The 21,040-nt window shown below is 35.5% G+C and overlaps 2 protein-coding genes across 2 annotated transcripts; one reads left to right on the forward strand and one right to left on the reverse strand.

The window, feature by feature from the left end:
• Window positions 1–9,649: 9,649 nt before the first annotated feature.
• LOC113757029 (flavonol sulfotransferase-like) lies at window positions 9,650–11,431 on the forward strand. Its single transcript, XM_027300445.1, has one exon. It carries the CDS (start codon window positions 9,905–9,907, stop codon window positions 11,066–11,068), a length of 1,164 nt encoding a protein of 387 aa, XP_027156246.1. The 5' UTR covers window positions 9,650–9,904; the 3' UTR covers window positions 11,069–11,431.
• A 3,506-nt stretch (window positions 11,432–14,937) lies between these two features.
• On the reverse strand, window positions 14,938–16,148 carry LOC113757028. Its single transcript, XM_027300444.1, has 2 exons — window positions 15,404–16,148; window positions 14,938–15,296 (listed from the first exon to the last, which is right to left on the reverse strand). Exons 1-2 carry the CDS (start codon window positions 16,146–16,148, stop codon window positions 14,938–14,940), a joined length of 1,104 nt encoding a protein of 367 aa, XP_027156245.1.
• Between the last annotated feature and the right edge of the window lie 4,892 nt (window positions 16,149–21,040).

The following is a 21,040-nucleotide window of genomic DNA, read 5'->3' on the forward strand; positions in this document are numbered from 1 at the left end:
ATGAAAAAAAACCACATGGTACTCCATTAATCAAAACAGAAGACCATGGATTAGATATAAGACGCCAAACCAAATCAATACATCTTTCGCCAAACCCAAAAGCACGTAACACATTGATCAAAAACATCCAAGAAACCCTATCATAAGCTTTAATCATATCCAATTTGAGAGCTACATTCCCTCCCCTATTCTTCTTACCAATACCCAGAATAATTTCTTGAGCAAGTAAGAAATTATCAGATATTAACCTCCCACGAACAAATCCACTTTTATTTGGAGATATAATTTGAAGGAGCAACGGAGACAACCTATCAGCCAGAAGCTTCGAAAATACCTTATTTATAAAATTGCATAGGCTAATTGGACGAAACTGAGAAAAATCCTTTGGGTTCTTCACCTTGGGAATTAAGACCAGTAGCGTAGATGTCACTTGTTTCGGCAACTCAGCATCACAAAAAAAACTAACAACAGCCTTATACAAATCTTGACCAATTATATCCCAAGCAAAAGTGAAAAACTTTCCAGTATACCCATCAGGACCTGCCGCACTATCACCATCCATATTAGAAACCACTTGCCGCACCTCCTCCATTGTAGGAATTTCTTCTAATTTTACATTACCAGCTGGCTGAATTAATTGTGGGATAATGGCAGATAAATCCCAACAAGATGTAGTCTCGGCAGCAAATAAGGAAGAAAAAAACCTAACAGCTTCATGCCCTATATCAGCTTCAGAGCATAACCAGCTCCCTGTCTCATCTTGAACTCGGTGAATAATCGACTGTATTCTCTTTTGCTTTACCACTGAATGAAAAAATTTAGTATTTTTATCTCCTAAATCTAACCAACGAACTCTTGCTTTTTGCTTCCAGAAGCTTTCTTCCACTAGCAAGCTCTGACGAAATTTCGCTTGGGCTTTCTGTAAGGATTCCTGAGCTCCAACCGAGATATCCTCCCCCACCCGTTTTTCAGCTATAACGACCTTCTCCTCAGCCTTTTCACATTATTAAAAATATTACCAAAATAATGTTTATTCCAAACTTTAATATCTGCCTTTAAACGTTTAAGTTTGGAACAAAGCACTTGAATAGGAGCACCAACACACTCTTGTTGCCAAGATGTTCTAATGACTTCCAAGAAGCCAGAATGAGTAGTCCAAGCATTAAGAAAACGGAAAGGGCGAGGTTTATCATCCAAATGGGTAGCAACACCCAACTAAAATCATGTCCCCTTTCCACCGTTTATGCTTAGTATTGATTGATCCCTTTCTTCTTTTTCTCAAACCTTGTTTTATCTTCTGGTTGTTGGTAAAATTTGGAAATTATTATCTTTCCAAATTCATTAACTGTATGAGCTTTAGTTTTGCCATCTTTATGTTTGTTAATATGCCTCATTGAATATTAAGTAGACTCCTTTCGTGTTTGAGCCTTTACTTGTCTTCGAAGCAACTATAGCAACACCTAACTAAAATCACGTCCCTTTTCCACCGTTTGGTTGTTGGTTAAATTTGGGAATTCTTATCTATCCAATTTCATTATCCGTATGAGCTTTAGTTTTGCCGTCTTTATGTTTGTTAATATGCCTCATTGAATATTAAGTTCTTAATGGGGGAAAAAAAGTCTTTTGCTCAATTGTTTGCCCCTCCTCCTTCGTCTCCAATCTCCATTAAATCCCCCTCCACTCATAAAGGAGAAGCTACAGTGTTTTTTTCACCTGAGGATATTAATAGGTTAGCTTCTCCTTTTCATCTGGCCTTGGTTGGAAAATTCTCTCGTGGTCGTCCTAAATTGGAGGAGATCAGAAAGTTCATTCTTTCTCTTGATTTAAAGGATGCATGCTCTGTTGGACACATGGATGCTCGACATGTTCTCATCCGCTGTGATTCGGAATCAGATTTTCATCGCCTTTGGACTAGGGGAATTTGGTACGTTGGTAAATTTCCTATGAGAGTATTCAAGTGGACTACCTCGTTTCATGTGAGTAAAGAATCTTCATTGGTTCCGATGTGGTTCTCTCTCCCGTGTTTGCCCATTCATCTATTCGATAAATATTCCCTTTTCTCCATTGTGAATCCGTTGGGGAAACCAATGTTTATAGATGCTGCAACTGTAAATATGTCCAGGCCTAGTGTGGCACGGGTTTGTGTGGAAGTAGATTTACTCCACCCATTACCTTCTCGGGTTTGGATTGGGACTGAGAATTCTAATGATGGTTTTTGACAGCCGTTGCAAGCTGAAAATTTGCCCCAATATTGCTCCAACTGCTGGCACTTGGGGCACTCTAGTAATGATTGTAATATGGATGTGCATGCTGGAAATCCGTCGCAGCAGGTGGGAAAGGATCTTCAGCCTTTGGAGGAGGCTTCTAATCAACCTTTAAGAAAAGACACATTAGGCTTGGATGGTGGTCAAAACATAGATACACGCTAGGTTCTAGTTTCAAAAAATATATCACATTCGGTGATTTCTTCGCCTCAAGAACAGCAACCTGCAATGGTAGCAGTGGTTACGACGTTGCAGGCTGCTGATACTGGTAATGACAAGGAGTCTTCTGAGTTGCCAGCTCAGCGGCCATTTGAAGTTGCTAAGGCTGCGGATCCAAGCGCTCCTCTAGCTTGTGATGAGACAGAAAATAATCATCAACATACTGTGTTGCTGGTGCAAGAAGAGCAGCCTGTAGAACCCCCTAAGCCTACGTCTGTGGGTCAAGCAGATGTCGTGGCTGTCGAATTTCAGTCTATCGATGGTTTTCAACCTGACCTTGATAAGCAGCAGGAGGGGTTGGATGAGGATGTACGTGACGAGTTACCTTCATCTGCCGGTAATCTTTCTCCGCTTGCAGTCTTGGCAGTGGTTTTGCCATCTATTCCTGGAGCTGGCCGGGGTGTTCAAGATGATTCACTCCAGGTTGGCAACAAACACAAGGGACCTCAGGCTATTACTCCTTCCGATAGGCAGCTACGCTCTTCTACAACCAAATCACATGATTCTGTCTAGCTTTTATCCGATGATTAAGTCACTTTTCTGGAATATAAGAGGTTTGTCTAAACCTTCTCATTTTAGACGTTTAAAGAAAATTATTTTTCAACAACGTATTCAATTCCTAGTGATTTGTGAAGCTCGTGTTAATGTCATCCTTGCTGAAAGCTTTCGGCTAAAGCTTGGTTTTGAACATGTCCTGTGTAATACGTATGGTTCTCTTTGAATTTTTTATAATGCTTCATTTCATCTTTTGTTGGTGGGTGAGGGGGAACAACATTTTTCTTTTCTCGTTCATCATAATTTCTATGCAGTCCCTTTTTCTGTCTCTTTTGTTCATGCACTGTGTACGGTTGAGGAGAGAAAGGATTTGTGGAGTGGGTTGTTGCGAGATAAGCCTCTTCAAGGACCATGGTTGGTTTGTGGGGGTTTTAATGTGGTGATAAATGCTGGGGAAAAAAAAGGGGGACGGCCTTTTTGATTGTCTGAGGCGGTTGATTTTTTGGATTTCATGTCTTCTACTGAGTTATTTGATGCTGGCTTTTCTGGATCTTCATTCACTTGGTGTAATAATCGATTTGGAAGGGCGCGAATTTAGAAACGTTTTGATCGCCTTTTGATTAATAATTCTTGCTATGATGCGGGTCTTGGGGTTTTTGTCACTCATCTAGCTACCAATTTTCCATCCTAATTGTCAATAACAAATCTTCTAACTTTGTTCCCTAATTTCGTGAACAAGCTCCATGATCAAAACGCAGAGCTTTGAAACCACTTATTGGGACAAAAAAAAAAAGCACACAACGGAAACAATTTTGATACATATAAAAATATGTGGGAGAAGTGGAGTTTATTATTAATCACACAAACAACAAGTACACCTGACTTTCATATTAAGGCTGGCATAAATCTAGGCAAAATTGCCTTTACAAACACCTGTCCTCTCATTTTTCTCAACCGATTACAATACTAAAACACCTTATATGTACTTTGGATGGTGGTCAAAACATAGATACACGCTAGGTTCTAGTTTCAAAAAATATATCACATTCGGTGATTTCTTCGCCTCAAGAACAGCAACCTGCAATGGTAGCAGTGGTTACGACGTTGCAGGCTGCTGATACTGGTAATGACAAGGAGTCTTCTGAGTTGCCAGCTCAGCGGCCATTTGAAGTTGCTAAGGCTGCGGATCCAAGCGCTCCTCTAGCTTGTGATGAGACAGAAAATAATCATCAACATACTGTGTTGCTGGTGCAAGAAGAGCAGCCTGTAGAACCCCCTAAGCCTACGTCTGTGGGTCAAGCAGATGTCGTGGCTGTCGAATTTCAGTCTATCGATGGTTTTCAACCTGACCTTGATAAGCAGCAGGAGGGGTTGGATGAGGATGTACGTGACGAGTTACCTTCATCTGCCGGTAATCTTTCTCCGCTTGCAGTCTTGGCAGTGGTTTTGCCATCTATTCCTGGAGCTGGCCGGGGTGTTCAAGATGATTCACTCCAGGTTGGCAACAAACACAAGGGACCTCAGGCTATTACTCCTTCCGATAGGCAGCTACGCTCTTCTACAACCAAATCACATGATTCTGTCTAGCTTTTATCCGATGATTAAGTCACTTTTCTGGAATATAAGAGGTTTGTCTAAACCTTCTCATTTTAGACGTTTAAAGAAAATTATTTTTCAACAACGTATTCAATTCCTAGTGATTTGTGAAGCTCGTGTTAATGTCATCCTTGCTGAAAGCTTTCGGCTAAAGCTTGGTTTTGAACATGTCCTGTGTAATACGTATGGTTCTCTTTGAATTTTTTATAATGCTTCATTTCATCTTTTGTTGGTGGGTGAGGGGGAACAACATTTTTCTTTTCTCGTTCATCATAATTTCTATGCAGTCCCTTTTTCTGTCTCTTTTGTTCATGCACTGTGTACGGTTGAGGAGAGAAAGGATTTGTGGAGTGGGTTGTTGCGAGATAAGCCTCTTCAAGGACCATGGTTGGTTTGTGGGGGTTTTAATGTGGTGATAAATGCTGGGGAAAAAAAAGGGGGACGGCCTTTTTGATTGTCTGAGGCGGTTGATTTTTTGGATTTCATGTCTTCTACTGAGTTATTTGATGCTGGCTTTTCTGGATCTTCATTCACTTGGTGTAATAATCGATTTGGAAGGGCGCGAATTTAGAAACGTTTTGATCGCCTTTTGATTAATAATTCTTGCTATGATGCGGGTCTTGGGGTTTTTGTCACTCATCTAGCTACCAATTTTCCATCCTAATTGTCAATAACAAATCTTCTAACTTTGTTCCCTAATTTCGTGAACAAGCTCCATGATCAAAGCGCAGAGCTTTGAAACCACTTATTGGGACAAAAAAAAAGCACACAACGGAAACAATTTTGATACATATAAAAATATATGGGAGAAGTGGAGTTTATTATTAATCACACAAACAACAAGTACACCCGACTTTCATATTAAGGCTGGCATAAATCTAGGCAAAATTGCCTTTACAAACACCTGTCCTCTCATTTTTCTCAACCGATTACAATACTAAAACACCTTATATGTAGTACATAAGACTTTGGAAATTAAAAAACTACTAAAACACCAAACTACCAAACAGTTACTCTTACGTTAACCAAGTAAACTACTAAAATATCACTAGACTCGAACATCTAATTTAGAAATAGGAAACAATAACTATTAAGAAGACCCTCTTTTGGATGGCTTTATCTACAAACGACCACCATACCAATCTTAACATAACAAAATTCAGGTTTTAGAAATACTGTTCCTTTTCTTCTCCTTCTCTCTTCCTTCTCTTTGAAGAAAACTCTTTAACTAAAACTTCCTTCAACTCTCCCATAGAAAAGATTAGATTTTTCTGATCTTTTCTCATGGGAGGAGCCCTCTCTATAGTTTTTTTTTTTATTTGTGTGAATAAAATTTCTCTTAAGATTTTCTAGTGCTTCCCTCCTTAGGATTGTCTATGCGAGTTTTCTTCTCTCCTAAATTTTGTAGTGAGAGTTTTATTCTCTCTTAGGGATTCTTAGTGAGAGTTTTTGATAATCTTTTCATTTATCTTTTATTAGATTTGAGTTTTTTCAGATTTTGATTATCAGATTTGGAATTTTTTTGATCTATTCAGCAGATCTCACCATAATATCTGGGCTTGAAGCACTTAATCAGCAAATTTGCGCGAGTGGAAGCATGCACAAATGTTCGCGGAGTTACAATTTTTTTATCTTATTTTTTAAATTTGGAGCTTTACAATATAATTTTTATTGTTCTTCAGATTTGGAATATCCTTTCTTCATATATGTCTTTTGATATCTGTAGATGTTTGATGATGTAATTTCTGTCATTAGTGTGGATTTTAATGAAATTATGATATTTTATCAAAAAAAAACCTTAAAGTAGATTCAATTCTTTTGATGTAGATTACAAATCAAAACAATGTGACTTTATCCACCAATATTCCAACTATAAAATAAAGTCGTCCTTCCTTTAATTAGAGCTTGTCTGGATGTCGTTGTTTGTCACCCTCATTTGATTCCACCAACTTGGCCAATGCAATAGACATTACATAAATCATCAACCGCTATTAATTGATAGGCGTATTGCTCTTTCTACCCCTTGGTGGTTTTTGCCAGCCACATGATTCCGCCACATTAGCCCCCAATTTTTTTTTCTTTTTTTCCAAATAATTAGTAGTCAGTGATGTTTAGGGCTGTTCATATACACCTCAGATTAATCTACGTGCTTAATTCATCAAGCCTTGCCATATTGCTATGATCAATTATATAACATGCTTCAATTTAGATTAGCAAAAGAAACTTATCTTTGCAATCATTCATGACCTGAATGTGAATGATTCGAATTATTCATCCCAAGTCTTTTTTGTGAATCATTTCTAGGGATTGCCAAAAGATATTTGACTAGAAATATTCTTGTCGTTACTTTCACTCATATTCGACAAAAAAGTGGATTCTAGTTCCAAGTAAATTAAGTGTGTGCATTATTTTTTCACTTTACTCCTTGCGAGTTGAGCAATTCCCTAACACAATTAGCCAACAATTTAAAAGGTACATGAAAGAAAATTATTTTCATAGGAGATGGTGGGTGGTGAATCCAATAAAATAAAATTTCTTACTCAACAAAAATACAAATTTATAAATAGCAGTGAGTAAGGTCGTATTTACAGGGACTAGTGAATTTATTTTCTTCACAAAATCAGGAATTAAGAGGGAAGTTTTGAGAAACTACACCACACAATAATATAAAAGAAATTAATAATGAACAATGAAGTAAAACTAAATCAATGAAAACAATCCTTGTAGCCAAAGGAGTAATTTCACCTTTTGATTTAATCAATTGATTGTTGATGCAAAAATCAATTTATATATTCACAAATAAATTGGTTATGATAGTCAATATGGTCTGATTCTTTGCCTTTCTTTACTTTCTCAATAATTAAAACAAACTCTTTAATTACTTCTCTTGCCAACAGACAATTATAAACAAGCTCTTAGGATTTAATCTACCGACAACATTAAGGTTAGAAAAGTCATCGATTCTATCCAACAAACTCATGATTTTGTTCATTTAGATTGGATTGTACATTTTCCCGACACAAAACCAACTATGCCAATTGTCACAAATATTAAAATTATCAAACAATTATGGAATTGACATTTTAATTGGCATTAGATCATCTAGTTAATTAAATATCGAACCATTGATATTAAACAACATAACCATGAGCAGTTAATTTAGGAAATATAAAAATATTCATGAATACACAAAATAGTAAGAATAAATTCTTTCTCACAATTTTTTCTGAACCAAAGCATTAATTATCCTTCAACTAGAAACCAGTCAAGAAAAATAAAAATAGAGCTAGAGTTTTTGTTCTCGAGAGGAGAGAGAAAGTAGATAAGATAGTTGTTGAAGAAGTTTTATCAAAAACATAAGAACATGTTTAAAACTCCTAAACATTATACTTCACATAAACAGAATCAATCGTGGCCTCCATGATTCTTCAAGAGATAACTTCTCATAACCTTGAAATTTCCTTACCAAACGTGCCACGTTCTTTTTCAACAAATCTTCTGAAATTTTCTCTTTTAAACATAGTTTAATCATGAATCCTGAATTCAACACAAAAAAAAAAAAACAAATTATGAGAAGAATCAGTGAATTAGCATCTTGCCAAAATTAAGAACCCTAAATTCAACACAAAAGACAAAGTATGAGAAGGATCAGTGAATTAGCATAATAATTTTCCAAAAAATTAAGAAAAGAAAAGTCCAAATAAAGCACCTATTAAATTCACTGTCAGGAGAAGAGGACAGTCTTCCAGTCGTCTTAAAATTTCCTGAATATTGAAAACAACCACTGAGAATGCAGTAACATTTAGCAGCTGGACGAGCCAGCAGTTTATCTCTAAAGCCAGAAGACATTTGTCATGTGACAGAAGCAAGCATGTGCAATTTATATTCTCTGTTTCTTCAAAGTTCCAAAACTATTAAAATTGTCTCCTACTGATTATATTATCCCTTTGGCCAAACGCCCTTTCATACGCAACACTTGTTTTAGGCATTTCACTGTTCTCAACTTCGTGATTTGACCATCTCTTTTTCATTAGTCTAATTTGTCTCAACTTTTTTGCGCACGTCATGTTGACATCACCTTTCTTCTTACCTATCAACTAGGAGCACTAAATATTTTTCTAGAATGTTAACAAAACATGCTAGAAGGCCAGTCGTCACTATGGTATATTTCTTTTTAGCAAGACTAATAGATTTCATAAGTACACACAAGAGAGGGGGTGTGGGGGTGGGTAAGGGGATTAGAAGGCAATAAGTCAATATCAATAGCTGTAAGGAAGCACCAAAACTGGCCATGAAAACACTCTATATGGTACTGGTTTAAGAAGAGGGCAGAGTGCATTTATAAAGTTGGAGAGGAGAGCCACGAGGGATTTCAGGCACAACCTCAACTTAAATGCTCCCAAAACACAAAAAACCCTATCGGAAAGCATCAATAAGCGCAATGGAAGTATGTTGTATACACTGAACTCTAATCCCTTATGTGCCATCAAGCCATCTTGTTCTTAGCTGGTATAGGTAATAATTAATGTCAGAAACTCAAACTTTGTCCTTGTCTTTTCACCACCTTTATTTCTTGCCTCAAAATAATATGAACCGTGGTCCTGCGTCCATTTTCTTTACTTTTTAGCCTTACATATTCCAGCAAAACTTTCTGAACTTTAGTGCAATCTTTCTTTTGACATACAATAATTAGGCAACATGTGAAAGTTTTTGGACTCCGTAGCACTGTTTGAGGTCAAGGTTGAAAGGAAAACACTAATGATTGTTTTTGAGCAGTGTTGGGGAGATGTGATGGTCCTGCTTTACTGCAATACCACATTTTGATTTTGGATGGACAAAATTTATGAATATTGGCCGTCATATTTAACATGTGCCCTAGATATCTGTCTATGAAAAATTTGAGCTAAATATTCCCGCTTGTTCTTTTCTCCTAAACAATCCCTACCTATGACTTTTAGCTTGGGATCCAGTTGTCAAGTTCTACAGTGAATTGCGCTGTTTACGATGCCATTGAAATAATTGCCCATGGATGACTTACATTAGCCATGTCTATATTGTTTCCTGCCATTTCAGCTCTCAAGCAGAAATGTTCCTGCTGGCCACTTGATTGCCTTGCTGGCTAGTGCATATTGATAATGTAGATTTGCTGTTCTAGCGATCTATTTGCTTCCATCAAATTTTGTTGTTATCTTTACTGAGATTCCATCACACGTTCTTATGCAGGAGAGGGATGCTAGTATTTTCTTCTCTTGTAAGGTCCATTTCTCTGTTGCCCTCTCTTTTATTGCGGTCCTCCAAGTCAAATTCGCAAGAATGATTGAATTTTGAGCATGCCAGCTTGCACGTGTACTAATCCAACTATCTTATTTACAATAATCTCGTATCATAAATATAGTGTCTACCAGCCTCCAGATTTCAAGTCCCAATTCCTCATGGCAATCCCTTCCTTGACCCAAAACTCTTCTTCCTACATTGAAGGCGGTGATGAACAAACATTGTTTAACAAAGAAAAAGAAGATGGCAGTGATCAAATTCTCTCTGTGCTCCCTAGGGAAAGAGGGTGGTTAAGTGAGCACATTCACTTGTACCAAGGTTTTTGGTATTCCACGGGAGTTCTCAAGGGACTCCTAATTCTCCAGAAACATTTTTGGGCAAAACCAAGTGACATCCTCTTGGCCACATATCCAAAATCGGGAACAACCTGGCTAAAGGCACTTCTTTTCACCATAACAAATCGTACATGTATCAGTCATCCCGATCAAAATCCTTTGCTAACGGCAAACCCTCATGAACTGGTTCCCATGCTGGAATCATATGCCGCCGCGAATCCTGTAAACCCAAAGCCACCCAATTCTCTCATGCACACTCACATTCCTTACACCTCTTTACCAGAATCGACAAAATCTTCAGGCTGCCATATTGTCTATGTTTATCGAGACCCGAAGGATGTGTTAGTGTCATGTTGGCACTTTGTAAACAAGCTGAAACCTGAAGCAGTGCCACGAATTTCATTAGCAGAGACATTTGAAAAGTTCTCTAAGGGTGTTTCACCATATGGACCATACTGGAATCATGTGTTGGGGTATTGGAAAGCAAGTATAGAATGGCCTGAAAGAGTATTCTTTATTAGATATGAAGACTTGAAGAAAGAGCCTTGTTTCCAAACAAAGAGATTAGCAGAATTCTTGGGGATGCCTTTCACAACGGACAAAGAAGGTGAAAGCCTGGTAAGTAAAGTGGTAGATTTCTGTAGTTTTAAGAATCTGAGCAATCTGGATGTGAATAAAACAGGATCACACTCAGGGTTCGGGTTTCCGGTCATAGAAAACAAGATCTTTTTCAGGGAAGGTCAGGTTGGTGATTCCCAAAACTATCTTGAAAGAGAAATGATGGATCATTTGGATCAAGTTACTGAAGAAAAATTTAAGAAATTTCATTTGAAGACATTTTCTCTGGAGGATGATGAGAAGTCAGAGGTATCCATTGCCATGTAATTTTAGAAAGGGAAAATTGTGCATGCACGTGATTGTCCAGTGCCACTATCTCCTGTTGCAGCTACTGGAACACGAGAAGGTGGTTGTGGAACGTGAGAATGTCATTTCCAATTAGGATAAGAGCAGAGCTGTTAACAAAATAAATCAAGTGAGAAGAACCTATTTATTTATTTACTAGTTTTATTGATGCAGGTTTTTAGCAGTTGTGCTATTTAGGAGTTTGTGTTGTATTTAATAATTTCTTATGCAAGTGATTTTTTATTTTACAAGTCTCACTAAGTTATAGATGGGAAATTTTCTTAAGAAAGTCCAAAAACAGTAAGATTGGTGTGATTTTGTTCCATTATTTGAGATTTCAATAATAGTGCGTATTATTTATTTTCTTCCATTTTTCATAAATATTTTGAGTGATTATTTTATCTCTTCAGTATGCATTAATTATTACTAAAACCTGAAATTTTGATTATACAATTAGTATCAGAGCCAAACTACGAGTTTAGTTCTAAGCGTTTCCATTGTTAGAAAATTAAGGCACATGGTTTGCAAAAAAAATATTGAGTTGATTGAGTTAGGCATGAGGTTGGTCCTGAAATATGTAGTTAGTAAGGAATTCGACCATAAGATTGATATAGGAATTATCAAATTGCTATAGATGTCATGACAGAAATTAGAGAAGAATTGGTTGTTAGATTGAAGTATTTGATTGGTTAATCATCTAGAAAAACCAAGAAAACTAGACAGAAGAGCAAAAAAAATTATTTAGGCATATGAATTGTTAAATAACAGCTGAAGTTTTTAAAAATTTGGTTGATGATGAAAAGTTTTCTATATCGGCTCCTATAAGCACAAATATGCATACATATTTTAGTTAAATTTTAAATGTGAAAAAAATATCTGGAGTCAATTGATAATGTGAAGTTTATTTTACTAATTATGGTAGTGGAATTTTTGAATTATTTGGAGGTGATAATTTTGGCAAGAAAGCAATCTATGATTTTCTATGTTTTGGCACTTATATTGATGGTAAATATGGTGACTTTGAAGATGATTGAAAACTTTGATCAAGAAAAAATTGCTGAGAAATTATTTACGAAATACAAAGTTGATAAAATAAACCAAGCCTAGAAGAACCCATTTATTTATTTACTAGATTTATTGGAGTAAGGTTTTTAGTAGTTATGTTATTTAGGAGTTTGTGTTTTATTTGGTAATTTCTTATGCAAGTGATTTTTTATTTTACAAGTCTCAATAAGTTATAAATAGGACATTAGTTGAGGCATTTTCTTAAGAGAATCCAAAAGGGTTGATAAGGTTTTATTGTCGTGTGTTTTTCTCGCATTGTTTGAGATTTTAATAATAGTGTGTACTGTTTATTTTCTTTTCTTCCACCTAAATATTTTGAGTGATTATTTTATCCCTTCAATTCTAAAATCCTGAACGTACTAATTATTATTAGAACCCTAAATTTAGGTTCTACAAAAGCTATTAGCAAACTATAAAGAGATTTGAAGTGTCAAAAACTTGCTCATGTTGTTCAAGGTGTTAGGTGTTTGAGTTTATTTCCAAGAGTATCAAGGGTATTGGTCAATGATCTGAACGATTTTAATGAAAGAGTATTCTAAACGAACATGTGTCAATTTGTATTATCCTGTCATCTCATCTTCCTTTCTCCATCGTTGTCCTTAATCAAAACAACAGACTCAAATGCTATCATTTTCAACATGGAAATGTTAATTTAATACTTTGATGAGTAGCAGCATATTAACTGAAACAAACAGTATCTAGTAGGGTTAATTGCAACATGCACCCTAATTTTTACCACCTAAACTATGATTTTTAGCACCCTAAACAAGAAGGGTGGATAAGGCATTTCAGAATCCAAAGTTATCGGAGAAACTTGAACCAGTCCCTTCTACCCCCCGATGATTTTTCTAGCATGGTTTCGGTGTACTAATTACAATATCACCTTGTCATTGTTCCTTCCAGGAAACAAGGTTGTATTCCTTTTTTGGTTGAGGCAGATATTTTGAGATGGGATTATGATTCAAAGAGGTTCAAGATATACCTTTTGTTATTTCATTGATGAGGAAAAATAAAATGTTTTGAAAATGGCATGGCTGTCTACAGAATTAAAGAGAACATTGGGAGCAAATTAACTTTTTGGCTTCTAGGACAGCTACAGAAAAGAAAGTCGAATTATAACATTGTTTTGTATTTCTAATATTTGTATTATAATTGTATATAAGTTTTGCTAAACTAAATGCTAACTTTTGTATAATATATGTTTATAATTATAACATAATATACAACTAACTTAATAAAATTTATTATTGTATTGTTATATAATATAATTAGTAGTTAGATTTATTATTATATAATATAAATTTTATATTAAACACATATATAGAACATACGAATTTGAAATCGAAATAGGTATTCAATTTTCGATTTGAGAAAATTCATTACTAAATTCGAACCCAATTCATACAGTTCGAAAACAAAAAACTCGATTTCTATTCCATTTTTGATTTATCGATTTCAAAAATTTTGATTTCAATTTAAATTCGATCGATAAATCCAAACTTTTCGATTTTGCACACTCTCGTAGTTGTGTACACTGAACTCTAATCCCTTTATTTGCCATCAAGCCATTTTGTTCTTAGCTGGTATAGGTAATAATTAATGTTTCAGAGACGCAAACTTTTTCCTTGTCTTTTCACCTTCATCTCTTGCCTCAGTGCTCCAATGAAAATAATATGGACCGTGGTCCCGAGTCCATTTTCTTTGCTTTTGGTCTTAAATATTGCAGTACAAGTGTACAACTCTCCGAAATTTAGCGCAATCTTTCTTTTGATATACTAGTAGGGGTGGGTTGTGCCATGCACAGCTAGTTTTCATTGGGATGTACTCATTGGTCGTGAACAATTTGGAAATCCGAGATGCAGAATAATGAGCTGGAAGGTACAAAAATAAAGTATTAAACGTTCATCCAAAGAAGCATATTACAAAGCTAACAAATAACTGAATAACTAAATAAAAGAGCAATGAGTTCACCAAGCAATAGGAAAAGGAGATGCTGCACACTTTGTGTTCCTTGTTTGATGGAAATGACCAAGAAGGAAGCTATGAGAATAGACAAAATGAATAAAAGCTTTTGAGCTTTAATCTGCTTCGTCAAATGTAGCCCTCTTGTTTACTGTTATAAAAAATTTCATCTAAAAAAGTAGTCAATGGTCCAATCTAATGGTGAATATATGATGAAAGTACAAAAAATAATTGATCAAGTGATTGAAATTTATACAAAGAAAAACCTAACTCTCAATAAATAGTAAGCATCCAGTCATAGCAGGTCATTGGCGGAAGTAAAATAGTGACCTATGACTTGTATAGATTGTTTGAGCGATCTAATGGTTACAAAAGGAAAGTAATTAACCACTGCAAATCCAATAGCCCAAAGTTAAGCAAGATATCAAAATTGTTTTAAAAAAGTGAAAAATCTCAAATAAATTAAAACCTTAAAAGTTGCTTTGTGATTAAATACGGCTTCGCTACAAATGATAATTCTTTGACTGTCTCATTTTAATTTTATAAAAAGATTATATACATCTTCCCTAGCACACACTTGTAGTCTTATTGCAAAAAATCATTTTTTTCATATTCCTTTTTAAATATCAATTAGAGATATGATTTATACATCTTAATATTTTTCCCACACTGTAAAAATATAAGTTTTAACATATTTTTTCCAATAAATCCTAGACAAATAAAAACCTAAGAAATTACTTTCTAAACACATAAGGCTCATAACTTTTTTTTTTATTTGAACTTTTTTATTTTATTAATGAAAGAGATATACACAATATTTTTCCTTACAGACGTCTAATTTTCCGAACTGAGGGCAAACCCAACTTGTCTAGAAAAATTGCCCCACGAGCTACCCTTGGGAGCATAGTGAAGCTGTCATAAATCTTGACTTGTTGGTGGGGATGAGATGTTCCGACATTGGATAAAGCGTCAGCAACTGTGTTAGCCTCTCGATAACAGTGTGATAAATGAGCAGGATCTTCCAAGAGCTTCAAAATCTGTCTGATTTCCCTTCGAATCTCCCATGGACATTGAATACGCTGCTGAATGATCTCAACTAAAAGCAATGAATCTGATTGAACCCTTATATTTTCGAAGCCCCTATTTTTACATGTTTGAAGACCAATAAGAAGGGCCCAAGTCTCTGCACGGAGAGATGTAGTTTGTCCAAGATAAGCCGAGAAAGCAATCACTGGTACGCCAAATGAATCTCGGAGAACTCCACCATGGTGGGACCCACTCCTGGATTACCTTTAGAGCATCCATCCGTGTTGAGTATCAACCTCCCTGTCTCCTTTATTTCCCAGCGAACCAATTTATATGCAATTCTACCGACAGATACATGCGATCGATCATACAAATGATGAAAAGACTGCAATTGAAGTTCTTGTTTGAAATGAATCCCCACCATAGACTGTATTTCTGAGAAAATGTTCTTACAAATAGCAGACGATTGCATCTGGACACCCTCAAACATTGCTTTATTTCTTGCTTTCCAAATCTGCCAGCAAAGTACACTAGGTAGAATGCGGTCGATAAGTCGTCGTGTCTCAGAGTCATGTAAACGTAGCCACCATCCTACGATGTGAGGACGCAAAAAAGATCCTGGACACCTGAATCCACATAGGCCTCCAAAATAGTTCCAAACTACCGAGGCAATATGTCCGTTGGCAAATAGGTGCTCAATAGACTCCACAGATGCCGAGGAGCAGCAAAAACACTTTGAGGGAAGTTGGAAGCCAAGCTTACCTAACCTATCTGGTAATGGTAGTCTTCTCAGAAACAATCTTAACATGAAGAATGAGACTTTCCAAGGAATCTGAGGATGCCAAATGTAAGTAAAAGCCATTGACTTGTGTCGGGTCTGCCTGACGTCCCCAAAAGCCGATTGGAGAGAGAACTTACCAGATGTCGTGGGCATCCAAAAGACTTCAACTTCCCTCCCTTCCTCTGGTACCGGGTGTGCCAAAATGGAAGTAAGTTTCTCGCTTGGCATCGTCGAATGTAAGAGATTTATATTCCAGTGACCATTGGTGATAAAATTTTGGAATGACAAATTTGGGATAACTTTTGCATGTAGAAATAACGCACCACTTCCCAACCAGTTGTCATACCAAAAAACATAAGGCTCATAACTGGCATATTTGTTTTTATTTTTGTGCCATCAATTAACTCATCGCTTATCCAATCTCTATGCATTATGAAAAATTTACCAATTTTTCATATCTCTTCCTGTCACTAATCCAAGGAATAAGGAGAGTGTCTATAAAATTAAATAAAGGCGATGCACTTATATATGCTTTGTAAATAATTAACCTAGCATTTTAAACCCTTCTCATGATGTTTATACTCTCATTAGAAAAAAAATATCAATTTTGGTATTTATTTTCCCTTAAAGTATAAATAATTTTAAAAATCTATAAAAAGAATAAATAATGTTGCATTCTGAATATTAACCTTGCATTTTAACGCTCAGGTAAGGACAAAAATATTAACTTTGCATTTGAATGCTCAGGTAAGTACAAAGCGTCTAGGTAGAGAATCTAATGACTTAGAATAATCATTTCCCAACTTTATTTTCACAAGAAAATGCTCAGTTTTTCAATAGATTAAATTCGCTCATATTTAGCATTGTCATCATTTAAAAATTATTGGCAACTTAAGCATGCTAATTTCAAAACTCTAGCTTCAAAATAGAGTTTTAACATCTACAAGAGTACAAGGAAGAAAAGAGTAGGGACAAAAAATTATTAGAAGTACGAAGAATTTTTTGTCAGTATTGTAGAGTAGGCAAATTAAATAGCAAGAAAAATAGTAAAATAGTCAAAGCTACAGAAGTAAAGCCAAAATTGAATCACAAGCACAAGACATACAAATTATTAAATATAATTCAACAATCAAATTTGACAATCAAAATTAAGGCTCAGATTATTAGTTAATAAAAGCTTTGCTAAAAGAAGAGCACAAGCATTTGAACTCAACAAATAGCCCTATAGATTCCCAATAAGAAGTGTAAATGACCAATATCAAGTTACTCTTCTGTGACTCACTTATTTCTCCAATTAGCAGCAAAAATAAAACAAAATATTTTTGAATAACTTAACAGCTCAAAAGGTCCAAGAAATACCTATTATTCAATTGATGGTAGAAAGATTTGTTTGAATTTGTTGCCTCCTACAATAACAACAAAAATTCATTCAGATACTTACAAAATAAATGAAAAAGCATAAATCAAATATTCTTTTTGATGAAGAGAAGAAAAATTAAAAGAAATCAGTTTTTAGGTTCACTATTCCTCTTTGCAGCAAGGGTCAAAGACGTAGAAGTTAAAAATTTTTAGACACAGAGACTATCTCTCAGCAGTGAAGAAAAATACTTTCCTAGAATTTCTAGTTTTTAGAAATATAGGAAAAAGTCTTAAGAGTTTGGGATTGTTGACGGGCTTTTTATATCAATGCAAGTTTAATTCCGATTTTACACCCGTTGGACTGCAAGTATACAGGTCGCAATTGTAGTATAAGATGTGTATCGGGTCGATTCCACGAGGAGCAATTTAAACAATTACTAAGCCCTTGTTTTCTCTATTATTTAGACTTACAATTAATTTGAGTAGAGAAAATATATTGCTGTAGTCTACAAATCTGATATACAAATCTAGTTTAACAAATGCTGAATGCAAATAGAGAAATTTCACTTAAGAAAGATTCTAGGGATGTAGATTCCACTTATGGCATAAATAACACAAATGAATGGACTTACTTCTTGCTATTATTCTTGTTTAACCAGAGATTCATTTCCAAAGTTTCCAAGTCTCATTTTCATGATGAAATGGCCTAGAGCAATATAGATTTCCCTATTTTCATGGTGAAATACTACTACTACTCTGTTTTATTTCATGAAATGCTAACTAATCCACCTAAGTGTATCTCTATTTTCATGAACATACAACTCAAGCTCTACTCATATGTCTCCATTGTTATTACCAATTCTCATTGAACAATAACAACTATAAATAAGCTATTGGTGATCAATCAATAACAAGTAATCACAGCTACACAAGTAGACAAGTTAATACAAGATATAACAAGTGTAAATCACATTCAATTTATATTATTTAGCCATAAGTTTCATCTACTCCCTAGATAAAGAAAATTAGCTACTCATGAATGATTTAACAATCAAACTCACAAGTTTATTAATGCAGAACATCATAAAGTACAAGTATAAGAAAGATGAAAGAAAACTTAGCCAATTGAAGGTGAAACTCTCCAATTCCTGCTATACTCTTGCACAATATGATTACAAGTGAAACACTCCAACAAAATGCTTTTCCAAGAACTCCTATCTAGAGAAAGAAATGTTTCAAGATGAAAAACTAGCTACGTATGGTCTTCCTCCTCTTACCTCTCCCCTCTGCTTCTGCATAAAAAGTGGTAGAAAGTCTACTCCCCTCCTTCATAATTTCCTCCACTCAGATTTTGTAAAAAGAAGTCAAAAATATGATGTTTCTTTTTGTCTACACTCATTTGGTCTTCTCTTTTGTTGCAGAAGCATATGCTACCGATTTCTATCCCTCAAAATAGCTGGAAAGGTTGTGAAAAAGGTAAAGAAAACGGCTGTGCCACTTACTGAGGAGAGAGGCAGATCCGAGCCTCGGATCCGAGGGGTGATAATGGATTCGAGCTCGGATTTGTGGATCCGAGGACTTTCCATGATGGATCCGAGGTCGGATCGTTCTGACCTCGGATACACTCTCCGGAAGCACAGACGAGGGCTCGGATCCCTCTTGTTTACACAGATCCGAGCTCGGATCTGTGTTGAGCAATTTTCCAGTCTTTCACTTCTTCCCTTTTTCTATATTTTTGCTCCCAATTCCTTGTGTACTTTGTCCTCTGGATGACCCTTTCATTTCTTTCAGCTTGTGCATGAATTTCATACATTTCTAACCTTCAAAATTTCACAAAATTACGCATTAATCCACTCATTTATCAAGTTTTGAACCCTTAAACAATATTTAAGCAATTATCACCAAAAGAGTTCAAATATAGTTTTAATCTTCTCAAAACATACCAAAAATTCATGCCAAATTTGTACAAAATGTACGTTAAATCTTCACTTATCAAATTCCCCCACACTTGAATCATTGCTTGTCCTCAAGCAATTTTACACAAAACTTACTTCAATAATTCAAAAGATAAAACAATATACGTACTTTTGTCAAATTTAATTCCTCAAAAACTTAGAAACCAATCATTATGCCCTTTCTCAGTTTACACTAAATACTCATAATATTCAATTAAATAAAAATAATTACGCCTTAATTTCAACAAATTCAAATCAATCTCTCATTCTAATTTAATTCCACAAATAAGTAAATCATATAGTCAATTTTATAGCCTTCCTCATCCAAAACTTAACAATTTAGAGGGATTTATTCACATATCATCTTATTTAAATAGTGAAAACGTCTTTTTACGCGAAAATCAACACTTTTAGGTGAAAATTCCCGGTTACTCAACATTTCACTTATTTAAATTGCTAAGCATACTCTTAATTCCAATACCTTTTTACGCGAATGTCGACATTTGTAAATGCCAACCCCCGGTTACTCAGTATGTGAATCATTGGAGTAGGAAATTAATAATATTATTCTTTTTTTTTAAACATGTAATTTCTTTTTCCCTCTAAGTATAATTAAAGGAAGAATTTGGCCTTGTCTTTGACTATATCAATCACTTACTTATAAAATTAAGTAAAAATGATAAATATCATTAATCTTGCAAAATTCTAAGCATAATTTTTCTTATTTAACCAAATATACTTTCTAAAATGTAAAAATCCTAATTGCATAATAATTCATTCCAAGCTAAATAAGAACTAAACTTTTCCAAAATACACATAGCATTTTATCCAATGAAAGAATTAGACACTTAAAATTTTAACCCATTTAATTGGAAGAATTGCAATGAAATATTGAAAATTATTTTAGAAAAATTTTGACAGAGTTTCCCCATAAAATGGATGAAACTCCCTGCCAACAACCTCAATTTCACAAAAATTATCCTCATGACAATATCTCCAAATATAATTCCAACATTTTTAAGTCATAAACAACTAAAATCATGCATTTCAAGACACAATCTCCCATAAGATAAAGTAATCCCTCCCCCACACTTAAAATCTACAATGTCCTCATTGTAGAGGAAGGTAAAAGAAACTGAAACTTCCCTCAAATAGGTGGTGATGCAATTTGAAGCCCTTAATCATCACGATCATCCAATTTCTGTCCAAAATGAGACAACAAGGGTACCAAACACCATAAGTAGCACAAGATGATTCAAATAAAAGAAAAATAAAATCTACACAATTTGTCTTAACAAAAGAAAAGAAAAATAAAGAAATAAAAGATCTAATCCGCTAAGGAGCATCATGGCTGCTCGGAACGAGGGTCTACTGCCTCCTCAGCTCCATGAGTACCCTGTGAGGTACCAATATGGCCCTCCTCCTGATGAGGTGTCGGAGTAGGGGACCGGCGGATATGGAAATGATCCTCAATCGCACGAAGACGGCAATCATGTCGGTCGAGTCGCTCGGTCATCATCCGTTCGGTCTGGTCAATGCGCTCGACAACACGTGTCTCCATACAGCAAATGGCATTGAGGAGATCTTGCCATTTGGAGCGCGGTTGAGGAGGTGGTCGCGGAACCGGAGGAGGAAGAGTCTGCTGTGCCTCCGTCTCTTGAGTTTCCGCTTGTGGTTCAGTGTGAGGCGGAGGCTGAGTGGAAGTCGATGCTTCTCCTGTGTTCCGGACCAAAGCAGCTCCAAAATCCGTAGAAATACCCAAAGATTTGAGTATCGAAGCATTTACCTCCTCGGCCGACCTAGTTA

Source organism: Coffea eugenioides, unplaced genomic scaffold (genome assembly GCF_003713205.1).
Source record: "Coffea eugenioides isolate CCC68of unplaced genomic scaffold, Ceug_1.0 ScVebR1_2633;HRSCAF=3697, whole genome shotgun sequence".
NCBI lineage: Eukaryota > Viridiplantae > Streptophyta > Magnoliopsida > Gentianales > Rubiaceae > Coffea > Coffea eugenioides.

Bases quoted from the DNA above. Each gene is read 5' to 3' on its own strand.
- LOC113757029 (XM_027300445.1), top strand. From the start codon at position 9,905: ATGCCAGCTTGCACGTGTACTAATCCAACTATCTTATTTACAATAATC.
- LOC113757028 (XM_027300444.1), bottom strand. From the start codon at position 16,148: ATGCCAAGCGAGAAACTTACTTCCATTTTGGCACACCCGGTACCAGAG. The intron at 15,297-15,403 runs GTAATCCAGGAG...CTCTCCGTGCAG, and splicing joins CACGGATGGATGCTCTAAAG to AGACTTGGGCCCTTCTTATT.